The 12,308-nt window shown below is 36.1% G+C and overlaps 2 protein-coding genes across 2 annotated transcripts; both read left to right on the top strand.

The window, feature by feature from the left end:
- The first annotated feature begins 381 nt into the window (after window positions 1-381).
- Window positions 382-1,403, top strand: LOC148173861 (brachyurin-like). The gene is made up of 6 exons (XM_088035685.1): window positions 382-451; window positions 499-649; window positions 697-863; window positions 921-1,007; window positions 1,054-1,193; window positions 1,245-1,403. Exons 1-6 carry the CDS (start codon window positions 382-384, stop codon window positions 1,401-1,403), a joined length of 774 nt encoding a protein of 257 aa, XP_087891811.1.
- A 2,404-nt stretch (window positions 1,404-3,807) lies between these two features.
- Window positions 3,808-7,284, top strand: LOC148173860 (chymotrypsin BII-like). The gene is made up of 6 exons (XM_088035683.1): window positions 3,808-3,898; window positions 3,949-3,984; window positions 6,650-6,745; window positions 6,793-6,879; window positions 6,926-7,065; window positions 7,117-7,284. Exons 1-6 carry the CDS (start codon window positions 3,832-3,834, stop codon window positions 7,282-7,284), a joined length of 594 nt encoding a protein of 197 aa, XP_087891809.1. The 5' UTR covers window positions 3,808-3,831.
- The last annotated feature ends 5,024 nt before the right edge of the window (window positions 7,285-12,308 follow it).

Below are 12,308 nucleotides of genomic sequence, written 5' to 3'. Positions count from 1 at the left end.
TGCTGAGATTTGTAAAACGCAGCATCGAAATCTCCAAAATGGATTTTTTGAAATCTTCTTAAAAAAAATAGAGAAGAGAATTATTTGGATTGTTTGAGTAATTTTCTGAAGAACTAAATTGTTTTAGTGATTTTCTGAGGAATTTTTAAAAAAAATTTGAAAAGACATTTGTACTTAAAGAGAAACTTTGAGCTAGAAGTTCATTGTGCTACGTCTAATTAGTTAGGTACTAGCCAGACTATTGCAGAAGATATAAATTTCTTGATTTATGATAGGATTATTAGGATATTTGCTTGTGGAAACATTTAATCTTTATAGAGGTTGTATAAACATATTAAACAGTAGGCATATATATGTTTCTGTGCCAAAATAGCGACGGAAATGTGGTTAAACTTGTTTTTCTTTGCTGTAGCAGCATTGCTGCTTCTCCAAGAAGCCTCTGCCAAATTAGGTCTAACAATTACAATTCTTAAAAGAAGATTTAATTTCCTCTTCTAGATTCCCGCATTATTGGAGGCGCCGACGCTGAGAACGGCCAGTTTCCGTTTGCTGCTGCTATCCGTGTTCAAACTTCAGACAGTACCTTCTTTTGTGGTGGGGTTTTAGCACGCTCTCAGTGGATAGTTACTTCTGGTCACTGTGTATATAAGTAAGTTTTTTTGTCAACTACTTTTGACTACTCACACCAAATTTTAGCGCTACTGTTTTCACAATTCAATTAGGTTCGACAACTTTGACTCAGGAAGATTCCAACAGACTTACATTATCCAGTTCTGAGTACTACATTCATCCTGATTTTAATCCAGAAACACTTGAGGGTGATGAGGGGCTTATTAAATTGAACCAAACTGTGACTCTAAATGGTATGATAAAAAATTGCTGTGAAGTTTAATTACTAATCTAACATATTCTTATTTTAGATTTTATCACGAATATTCCCTTTTATTTAACAATCGTCCAAGGGAACACTACTTATACAATTATGGGGTGGGGTCAAACTACCGATTGTAAGTTAGAGTTGCCAAAAATTAAATGTAAAAAAATGTGTTTTAGCTGCCTCGGAAAATTCTGAGCAGCTTCAGTACGTTGAAGTATTGTCGATGGAAAATGAGGAATGTAAGGTAGTTTACGGAGATCAAATCAAAGAAAACATGCTTTGTGTTGAAGGAAAGTCTAATGAAGGCACATGCACTGTATAAAGTTCAAACATTTGACATCTGTTTGTACACGTTTACTGATTTTAGGGCGACATTGGTGGTCCTCTTCTTATGAAGGTAGGAGCGTCATATCATTCGGTGGGAATTGCCAGTTTTATTAGTGGAAATGGATGTGAAAGCACCGATCCTTCCGGATTTACAAGAATTAGTTCTTACTACTCTTGGATGTCAAGCATCATGGGATAAATAAAATAATAAGAGTAAAATTTTTGTTTTGATGTGCTCGTCATACAAATTCCCATAAAGTCAAAGCTAAAAAATCTTTTTCCCTATTAAGTCCAGAAGTGTGTAGAAAAAATTTACTACGCATAAAGGAGATTAAATTGTATTTTGACAAGCAACAGTTTTACTTTATCATTTCGGAAATTATAGCCGCTAAAAGATATAGTAAAACATATACAACTAGACATAAAATAATAAATTAGAAGTATTAGCAGTTATATCGTCACTAAAGCCGCAACCTTATCTATCTTAGTTTAAAAATATTTCATTATAAGAGAAAGACAATAGGCGCACAATAAAATAAAAAAAAATTATATGACAACCAGAAACTAGGAACTACATGGTGTTTATAAATGTTTCTAGCATCAAGAGTGGGGCTCTGGAATTCCTGTCGTACAGTATTTTGCCGCTTTGTTTCATAGTGAATATAACTATCTTGAAAATTATTTATAATGTTATTTACGTCAATGACGTTTCAATACAGTTTTGTGTCTAAGTTTTTGATTTTCAGGTTTTAAACCACAACTAGAACAGTTTATTTCTCTAAACTTACTTTACTTCATGTTTGAGGTTAACTGCAAATGTCAGTTGAAAAATCGAAATCTACATTTGTAATGAGCGGCAAATTTCTTTGAATTCATAGCCACCCTTGATGCTAGAAACATTTATAAACACCTTATAGTAAAATAATAGCCGCAGAACCCTGTAGAAAAATGTATCAATCATTATCATAATCCTATTTTGATGATAATCTTTATTAAGTGGCAATAGATGCTATTTTATCTCTTTTTAAAGTCATGGCATAAATTTCGAGAGCCATCGCTCGGGCTTTTATGAGTTTTTTGTCTCTTTGATCGCTTGTCGTATTTCTTGCTCTGTGGTTCTTTGGTGTCTTCTTGTTCTTTGTCTATATTTGCCTCAACATTTTCATTTTTTGTTGTCTTCTCCAAGTAACTTTTCTTCTTTACTTATGCAGTAAGGTAAATTGGGGCAAGTTCGAACGTAATTTAGATTTCTCTACTGAATAAAATTATGAATCAATTTTAACTAAATTACTTAAGTTACTAATATGGTGCACCTATTTAAATAAATTTTGTTTGAAGGGAATGAATTAAAAAACGTTACCTTTCGAACTACAGTAAAACCTCGACTATCCGGATCACCGATTTAAAAAAAACACGTGGCGAAAGGTTTTCTGGTATTGCAGATTACTGGTCTCACCAGTACCAAGAGTTTCTTGGTATTCCGAGACTTCGAAAATTAAGAAGAAAAATTGTACCTATCAAACAACAATTACAAAGTATTCAAAAAAAACTTATCTATATAATATTTGTATTTACATGTTTAACTTTTATAATAATCTAAGTTTTGGATTATTTTTTGTGTTTTTGCATATATTCTATTAATAGAACTATAGATTATACTGATGACCTCTGCAACAATTAGTCCGGATAATCGAGGCTTTACTGTAGCTCATTAGGCGAAGCAAAATCGAATTAATAAAACAACTTCTATAATATTCTTAGATAAATTAATATGAGGTTTTATTGAATTTCGTATTTATTTTTACATACTTTTGAATCATAGTTTATAAAGTTAATTAAAAGTTTTATCAAAGAAAATTTATTGTATCAATTCTTGGTGTTGACAAAAATTATCAAATTTATTCCCAAACACCAAATTTTGTCAAAAAATGCTGACGCGCGTTTCGACAGCAATGCTGTCATCATTAATCATTAAACAGTTTAATCATCGCTCTGATGATGATAGCATTGCTATCGAAACGCGCGTCAAAATTTGACAAAATTTGGTGTTTGGGAATAAATTGTAATTTTGATAATAAAAGTTTTATAATTGCAAGTTCACATTATACTTAACAATGCTACTTAGGTTTGAATTTATTTTTGCAACAGAAAAATAACAAAATATTGATTTTGTATTTCTTTATTTTTGTAGTGATTTTCTATTACTCTATGTTGTGTTTCCAGATGCATTCTGTTCTTTTGTCAATATATTTTTTTGCTCTTCTGCTTTTTTCTTAAAATATTTTTCTATTTTCCTTAGTGTTGTTACTAGTTTTCTCCATTTTTGCTAAGTTTCTTGCTGCCAAAGTTCCATGTTATTTTACAAATGTCTTTGTGATCAAAGTTGTATTATTTTCATCTCGTTTTTTTTTAACATATTCTATCAGTTTTCCCCCATTATTATTATAGTGGCATTTCTATATTCCTATTTCTTTCTACTTTAGTATTTAAGTCTATTGCTTGACTTTTATACTGCTTAAAAATCTATCGTTATCATAATCTTATCTCTCGTTTTTATTTATACTTTCTTTTATTTTATTTTATTACTTTCAGTAGATCACTCCGTGAAATCGAGACAATCTTAAAAAATGAAGCCAAACCTGCATTTCTTCGCTACCTTAGCACTGCTATTTCTTACAGTGTCTGCTGAACCAGGTGTGTTGACATTGTTTTTTACAAATCCAGAATGCACTTTTCTTTTTAAGATTCCCGCATTATTGGTGGCGTCGACGCTCGGGCTGGTGAGTTTCCGTTTGCTGCAGCCATTCATGTTCAAACCTCAGACAGTACATTTTTTTGCGGTGGAGCCCTAATGCGGTCCCAGTGGATATTAACTTCCGGCCATTGTGTATATAAGTAAGTTATAATTTGTCTAATGCTGATTACTGACACAGAATTGTAGCGCTGTACTTTTCACAATTCAGCTCGGATCGGCAACTCTAAAGCCTCATTTCCACGGTCCGTTCTAGAGAGAACAGAATTTGATTTACGATGGAATTTGAGTTATTGCACTATATTTTGCGGTCAGAAAATTTGCAAATCCTATTGCACCCTTGGTTTACAATCCTCTGTTCCGATTCGGGCGGACAAGCTGGTTGAAACGCCGAACCAACACACGGACTGCTACATTTGGTGATAACCAAACAGTTTTAATTACTCCAATTATTTTAATTTGAACATTAATTTTTTATCATAATGTTAATAAGGTTAACTTATATAAATGTGGAAATATTTATTTCCTGCATTGTAATTTACAGAATCATTGTATGAAAAAAGGTGGATAAATACAGGTAGGTTTCTTATCTATGTAAGTGGATTAACCCTTTTGAAGTAATTGACAGGCCTCTGTTTTCTTATGGATTTAGTTGGGTTTATTACCTGGAGAGTAAAATTTTTTATATGATCCTGTAAATTAAATCTGCTAAATAGATTTTAGGAGAATTTACTTACACAACATATCTACGAAATAAGAAACTTGAAGGATCAATGAAATTAAATAAATTCTGTACTGGTTCAACTCAACGAATCATCTTGTCTGTTCGACATCGGTTCGACGGACATTTCAATACAAAACCAAGACAGAACGGACAGAACCAACTTGTTCGTCGGACGTGTTATAATTTTTAGGAGAATTAAATAGCCACTGATCAAATACGCTACGTTTGATATTTGAGAATGACCTTAAATCTTATCATTTGAACTTTTTTTTGGCCATTTCATAAGTTATAATCTGAAAACTGCAGCTACTATTTGATGTTAAATAACTTTCATTTTTACCAATCAATTGTCAGCAATCATGAAGTGCAATTAAAAAAAATTAATTAGGTTCTCTGCGTTTCGTCTCGGTTCTCTGTCGAACTGTCCGGTGCGTTCTGTCTTGGTTCTGTGTTGAAATGTCCGCCGAACCGATGTCGAACAGACAAGATGGTTCGTTCGTTCAGTTGAACTAGTACGGAATGTTCTTAAATTTGTTTCATTTTATTTATACTTCAAGTTACTTATTACGGATATGTCAGCTATGGTAATTTTGACTAATATTCAGAAAATTTAATTCATAGAACAAAATTAAAAATTTAAATCTTCAGGTAATATCTCTGACCAAAATCCAAAAGATTCAATTCATAGAACGCAGACCAAGCATACAAAAATCCCTGTTTTTCGAACGTACAAAATAATTTCATAAGTTAGGTTCATTCTATGCGGCCAATTTTATTACTGTGCGTTCTGTGTTTTGTTCTGTGTTGAAATGTCCGCCGAACCGATGTCGAACAGACAAGATAGTTCGTTCAATTAAAGCAGTAAACTTTGTATTGTAGGTAAATTCTCATATAAACCCTCGTAAGTCAGAAAGATTCAATTTATAGAACGAAATTAAAATACTACCTGTCGGTTTCTTCAAAAGGGTAAATCCACTCACAGAGATAAGAAACCTACATACCTGTATCCATTCACGCCTGTTTTCATACAATAATTTTGTATATTTCATTGCAATATTTAGCTTGATGTTAAAATAACTTCTCCACCAGTAAAATAATGTCAGGAATAATCAATTGAAATACAGTAACATTTTTTTATTCCTATTTAACGAGATTAATTATACAAAAATTCTGAAATGCATTGTTTATTGAAAGTTTTCTCCAAAGGAGCGGCTAATTTCAATTATTCTGTGCGTTCTGTGTTGAACTGTCCGGTGCGTTCTGTCTTGGTTCTGCGTTGAAATGTCCATCGAACAGACAAGATGGTTCGTGCATTTGAACCAGTACAGAATGTTCATAAATTTATTTTATTTTATTTATATTTCAAGTTACTTAGTTCGTGGATATGTCTGGTATGTTAACTTTCACTAATATTCAGAAAATTTAATTCATAGAACAAAATTAAAAATTCAAATCCTCAGGTAATAACTGACCAAATCCACAAAAATACAGACCTGTCGGTTATTTCAAAAGGGTAAATCCACTCACAGAGATAAGAAACGTACCTACCTGCATTCATTCGCGCCTGTTTTCATACAATGATTCTGTACATTTCAATGCAGGAAATAAGTATGTTTATCTACATTTATCAGCATATTTATTAAAATTAATCCACATTTATATGTGTTATTTACCTTATTAACATTATGAAAAAAAATTAGTGTTCAAATTAAAAGAATTGGAGTAATTAAAACTGTTTGGTCATCACCAAATGTAGCAGTCCGTGTGTTGGTTCGGCGTTTCTACCAGCTTGTCCGCCCGAATCGGAACAGAGGATTGTAAACCAAGGGTGCAATAGGATTTGCAAATTTTCTGACCGCAAAATATGGTGCAATAACTCAAATTCCATCGTAAATCAAATTCTGTTCTCTCTAGAACGGACCGTGGAAATGAGGCTTAACACAGGCGGATTCTAACAGATTAACATTAGCCAGCTCCGAGTACTACATTCATCCTGATTTTAATCCAGAGACAATCGAGGCGGATGTGGGGCTTATTAAATTGCGAATCACCGTGACTTTAAATGGTTAGATACGCAATGATCATTGACAAGACAAAACGTTTTGGTTTTAGATTTGTTGAAAAATATACCGTTTTATATATCCAACATTCCCGGAAACGCTACGTTTACGATTCTAGGATGGGGACAAACAAGCGACTGTGAGTTTTCATTTGCAAAAATTGTTTGTAAAGAATTGTGCATTAGCTGAACCTGGACTTTCTGAGCACCTCCAGCACGTCGAAGTGGTGTCTTTGAAAAATGACGAATGCAAGTTGATCTACGGAGACCAAATCACTGAAAACATGCTCTGTCTAGAAGGCAACTACAACGAAGGAACGTGCACTGTAAAAATGTGACTGTGTGAATCGGGCTTTATACTAGATAATGAGTTGTAGGGTGATAATGGTGGTCCACTCGTTATAAAATCAGGACAGGCATATTATGTAGTGGGAGTTGCTAGTTTTATCAGTGGAAATGGATGTGAAAGTACGAATCCTTCTGGTTATACAAGAATTACTCCTTACTACTCCTGGTTGAGCGGCATTATGTCAGGAGCAAAATAACGTTTTCAATAAAGTAACGGCTGTACAAAAAGTGATTTTAATTTATAATCGCATCTGAAGAGCAGACGATTTGGGCAATTTTTACCGCACGGCGTGTGTAAACGTCCAGGGCGCTTGTAAATCTAGTGTTTCCGAAGATGTCAATTGAATGTTAATTTGACGTTTACAATTCATGAGGCCAAAATAGTTATTTACATTCGCGTGTGGTAACTTACATTTTACAGCGCGAAATCAGTTTGAAGCACGACGGCGTAGCCGGAGTGCTTTAATGATTGAGCGCTGTAAAATAGTTAACGCACAAGAGTTGTATTAAACTTTTTGGCCGAAAAACTTTAATTTAAATAATTGAGTTTTTCAAAATTCATGAGAACTGTCACATCTGACATTTATAAATTTCATCATCTGTCAATTCTGTCAATTTTGAAATTAGTGCACAAAAAGTGCACAAGATGGCGCTGTATAAAAAATATTTTAATATGACTTTAAAAATAGAAATATTGTCTTAATTGAGATAACAGTTTAGGTAACATTATTTCAAGCAAATGGTTATTAGAAGAGCTCAAAATCTACAAAACCAGCAATTTTTATCATGATTCAACGGCTGAATCGCAAGAAAACCCTGAAATCTGCACGAAAACTTCAAAATTCTTAAAGAAATTTGCTTATTTTGATGCTAAACGATTTTTCGCTGATTCTCGCCGTTTTCTGGCTTGAATTTCCAAAGAAGAGTTCGAAATCTACAAAACCACCAATTTTTATCAAGATTCAACGGCTGAATTGCAAGAAAACCGCTGAAATTTGCACGAAACCATCAAAATTCTTAGATAAATCCGCTTATTTCGATGCTAAACAACGATTTCTCGCTGATTCTCGCGATTTGCTAGCTTGGATTCGCAAAGAAGAGCTTGAAATCTACAAAACCACCAATTTTTATCAAAATTTAACGACTGAATCGCGAGAAAAAAACAGGAATTTGCACGAAATCATCAATTTGAGAGATTTGCGAACAATAATTTCTAGTTTTATCAGTGAAAACGGATGTGAAAACACTGATCCTTCTGGGTTCACAAATCTATATTCAGATTCCGACTGGCTACTTAATATTTTGGATGGAGAAAATGTTTACAATTAAAAAGATAAACCATTTTACTCATTTTTAATACTAACATAAAAATATTAAACTGACGTTTAACGTTTGATCGTTTACTTATTTTATCCAGCATGTCATAGTAATGTGTTTCGTTAAATTAAAATAATATACAGAGTGTTAAGGTAATGTTACAGTCATAGACTAATATGGCTAATTAAAGATGGTAAACTTCCTTAGAATCTGTAAATATATTAAAAGTTAACATGGCTTTGAAATCGTTCAATTAAATTAACTTACTCAAGACTACAATAATTAAGTTCTATATAAGGTACATATAGCTCGAAATTGAGATGCACCAAAAGTGTAACTGCTACTTTTATTTTTTAAATAAAAAACTTTGAATTGGAAGAAAAGCTAATTTTGAGACTGTGACACATTTTACTTGAACCAAATCTTTGGTTTTCTTAAGCCAAATTTGATAGTTTGGACAAGCCAACGCCAGGATTTACACGTAACGATTTAATTGCGCAAACTGGTTTGAGCAAGCCATTTGCTCGCTTTTGTTGGTTTGCATAAGTCAGTCTGTGTCATTTTGTGGTTATCTCAGTTTCACAATTTCGTGTCAATTACCAACTGAAATAATTGTCAATTGGTGTCATAAATATATCCACTAAGCTTAAATTGTGATATGTTGCACAAAGATCCCAAAATGATTATAAATAATTTTATCTTTTTTAATGAGGTATAAAACGAAAAACAAGGCAGTATGAAGAAAGGCTTGAAGAATCCTAGCAAAAATGAAATTAAACTTGTGCGTTGTTAATCTAGTGGCGCTGCTGTTCTTGGGTGTTACTGCCAAACCAGGTCTGACAATACATTTTCATTTTAATGCAAGAAAATAAAATTTTCTACTTCAGGACCGCGCATTATTGGTGGTAACGATGCTGAAATTGGTGACTTTCCATATGCTGTTGCTATTCATGTTAAAACAGCAGACAGCACGTTTTTTTGTGGAGGCGTTTTCACACGCAGCCAATGGATAGTAACTTCTGCCAACTGTATAAATAATGTTACGAGAAGATTCTGGAAGCTTCGAGCGCCAGCGCTGGAACGTTCCGCTCTGCTCTAGAGCGAGCGGTTCGTGGAATAATTCTTATTCATACGCGGAACTCCCGAATATTCTCGCAGCGCTCCAGCATTAGGCTAGTGGTGGGGGGAATATCTGTATATAGGGGAGTAGTGATAGGATTGTAGATAGTCTAGTATTTGGAAGTCCTGTAAAGTGAATAATTGTGAAGTACGAGAGTGTTCATAGTGCACAATAAAATTGTTATTGTTACAAGCGAGACTTTTGATTTTTCGGCCAACGTGACAACTGGTGTCAGAAAGTGGGATCCCGTCCAGCATTGTGATCGAGAAAATTCTGGAATTTTCGATCGGAAAATTCGTGACATTACCGGACTGTGACATTGTTACCTGATTGTGGACAATTTTTATGCCTGTTCAAACCAGACAGCAAGCCGCAGAAATGGAGGGGCTACAAGAATTGATGACCACTATGATGGCAAAATTGGAGACAAATTTAGAAGAAAGAAGACAAAGAGAGAAACTAGAAGAAGAAGAAAGAAGACAAAAAGTAAAACTAGAAGAAAAAGAAAGAAGACAAAAAGAAAAACTAGAAGAAGAAGAAAGAAGACAAAGAGAAAAACTGGAAGAAGAAGAAAGAAGACAAACAGAGAATGCAGCAATCCTGAACCAGCTTAAAGACATGGAACAAAACATGAACGTAGCCATTATGGTTAAGGTCGATGAAATTCAAAAAGAGGTAGAAGAGTGCATAGGAGGCGTTAAGGAGGAACTACTAGGCGTCAGAGAAGAAGTAGAAGAGTGCATAGGAGGCGTCAAGGAGGAACTACGAGGCGTCAAAGAAGAAGTAGCAGAGCGTCTAGAAGGCGTTGAGGGAGAACTACAAGGCGTCAAAGAAGAAGTTAAAGATCTGGAGCGATTTAAACAGCACATGGAAAATGAGTTACTTCGCTTAAGGCGTCAAGTTCCAAATAGGACCGGTCTGACCACAACGAAAGAAATGAAACCTCCGACTTACGATGGGTCGACCTCACTGGACAATTACAAGCTGCAATTTGAAGTGGCGGCCAAACAAAATGGATGGTCGGAAGAAGAAAAATCCTCATTTCTGATAGTTTCCTTGAGAGGGGCGGCTCTGGACCTGCTAGAGACAGTTCCAGGTCGAGACAAAGAGCGGTACGACCAGCTGATGGCAGCATTAGAGGCCAGATTTGGAAACCAACACCTCCAGCAAGTATACGTCTCAGAGCTCAAGACGCGGCGGCAGAGAATTGGAGAGTCTCTGCAAGAATTTGAGGCAAATGTCAAGCGCCTTGTTTTGCTCGCCTACCCTTCGGCTCCGGCGAATTTTGTGGAACAACTAACTGTGGATACGTTCCTGCAAGGGATTCGAGATCCAGAAATACAAAGAACTGTCCGACTGGGCAGCTATCACTCCGCAAAAGAAGCTCTGGTGCGCGCTCTAGAGGTGGAAGCCGTTTTCAAGAGCTCTGTGAACGTCCCCGATTACCGACGAATTCGAGCTGTGGGCATTGACGAAGAAGAGGCAACACCTACCGCTTTCGTCACGAAAGCCGAGCTAAACGACATCCTCAAGGAAACAGGGAGCTACGGATGGCACTGAAGCAGCGAACTAGCCAGACCTGTTATCGTTGCGGAAAACCAGGCCATTTTAAACGTGACTGTAGGGTTGTTCTTAGGAACGACCAGAACGGTCCCCAGTCACGTCCTCAGCAGTCGGAAAACTAAAGCCCAGCAGTGTCAAGGGGCACACACTGGCTGGGCAGAGCACAAGCCCCAAAGTTATTTCCGTTATGCGTTTGAAGAGGAATTTTGAGAGTTTGATAATTGAAGGAAGTGTGAATGGGAGAAAAGTGAAGATGACGGTCGACACCGGAGCCATGGTTTCCCTTGTGAGAAAGGACATGTTGGACAACAGGACATCTCTGGAAACAACGAGTGCTATTTTAAAAACAGTCACAGGAGATGTCGCCACAGTAAGTGCCGAGGCAGAGGTCACGGTCCAGTTGGGAGGTATGAAGTTTCGGCATCGGGTGCTGGTGGCAGGAATCGAGGATGAGATGATCCTGGGAATGGATGTTATTGGACGACATGGGATTTCCTTTAATCACAACGAGAAGATCCTCAAGATTGGAACCGAAAGCTTCGTGTTATCGACCCCAGAAGTAAAAGAAGATGGAGTGAAAGCGTTCGCCTTTGCAAATTCTTGTGTGGATGGGAACAGTGAGAAAGTGATAAGTGTGCGTTTAGGAAGTAACTTTGGGAGCTGCGTTGGAATGATTGAACCGACTAGAGACATGACGAAACCAATTCTCGTTGGAAAGACACTAGTAAAAGTGACGAAAGAAATACCTGTGCGGGTGGCGAATATCAACCCTACTCCAGTCACGATCTGGAAGGGCGATCTAGTTGCTGTGTGTGTTCCGATCTCCAGAATAAGTGACGCACAGCCATCAAAGAAAAACGTGAAGACCGTGAAAAAGTTAAATCTGGAGGTAGACACGAGCGACCTTTCTGAAGTAGAGGCTCTTAAGGCACAGGCTTTCATCAAGAAGAATAAGGACGTGTTCGCCGTTGAGAATGAGCCACTAGGAAGAACGAACATCGTTCAACACAGAATCAATACGGGCGACCATCAACCCATCAGACAGGCACCGTGGGCGAAGCAAGAGCAGGCCGAACAGTTGGTAAAATCCATGCAAGAAGAAGGGATTATTGAAGAATCCAACAGTCCTTGATCTTCGCCGGTTGTGCTCGTAACCAAGAAAGACGGTAGTACAAGATTCTGTGTGGATTACCGAAAACTCAACGATGTTACCAAGAAAGA

This window comes from Gnatocerus cornutus, chromosome 5 (assembly GCF_029298725.1).
Source record: "Gnatocerus cornutus isolate USDA-ARS CGAHR chromosome 5, icGnaCorn1.1, whole genome shotgun sequence".
Classification (NCBI taxonomy): Eukaryota; Metazoa; Arthropoda; class Insecta; order Coleoptera; family Tenebrionidae; genus Gnatocerus; species Gnatocerus cornutus.
This window is presented reverse-complemented; position numbering and strand designations above follow the sequence as displayed.

What these genes read in the sequence shown, in the direction of transcription:
- LOC148173860 (XM_088035683.1), top strand. Translation starts at nt 3,832, where the DNA reads ATGAAGCCAAACCTGCATTTCTTCGCTACCTTAGCACTGCTATTTCTT. An exon ending in TACAGTGTCTGCTGAACCAG is followed by an intron (nt 3,899 to 3,948) that starts GTGTGTTGACAT and finishes TTTCTTTTTAAG; the next exon opens with ATTCCCGCATTATTGGTGGC. An exon ending in TGGCGTCGACGCTCGGGCTG is followed by an intron (nt 3,985 to 6,649) that starts GTGAGTTTCCGT and finishes GATTAACATTAG; the next exon opens with CCAGCTCCGAGTACTACATT.
- LOC148173861 (XM_088035685.1), top strand. Translation starts at nt 382, where the DNA reads ATGTGGTTAAACTTGTTTTTCTTTGCTGTAGCAGCATTGCTGCTTCTC. An exon ending in AGAAGCCTCTGCCAAATTAG is followed by an intron (nt 452 to 498) that starts GTCTAACAATTA and finishes TTCCTCTTCTAG; the next exon opens with ATTCCCGCATTATTGGAGGC. An exon ending in TCTGGTCACTGTGTATATAA is followed by an intron (nt 650 to 696) that starts GTAAGTTTTTTT and finishes ACCAAATTTTAG; the next exon opens with CGCTACTGTTTTCACAATTC.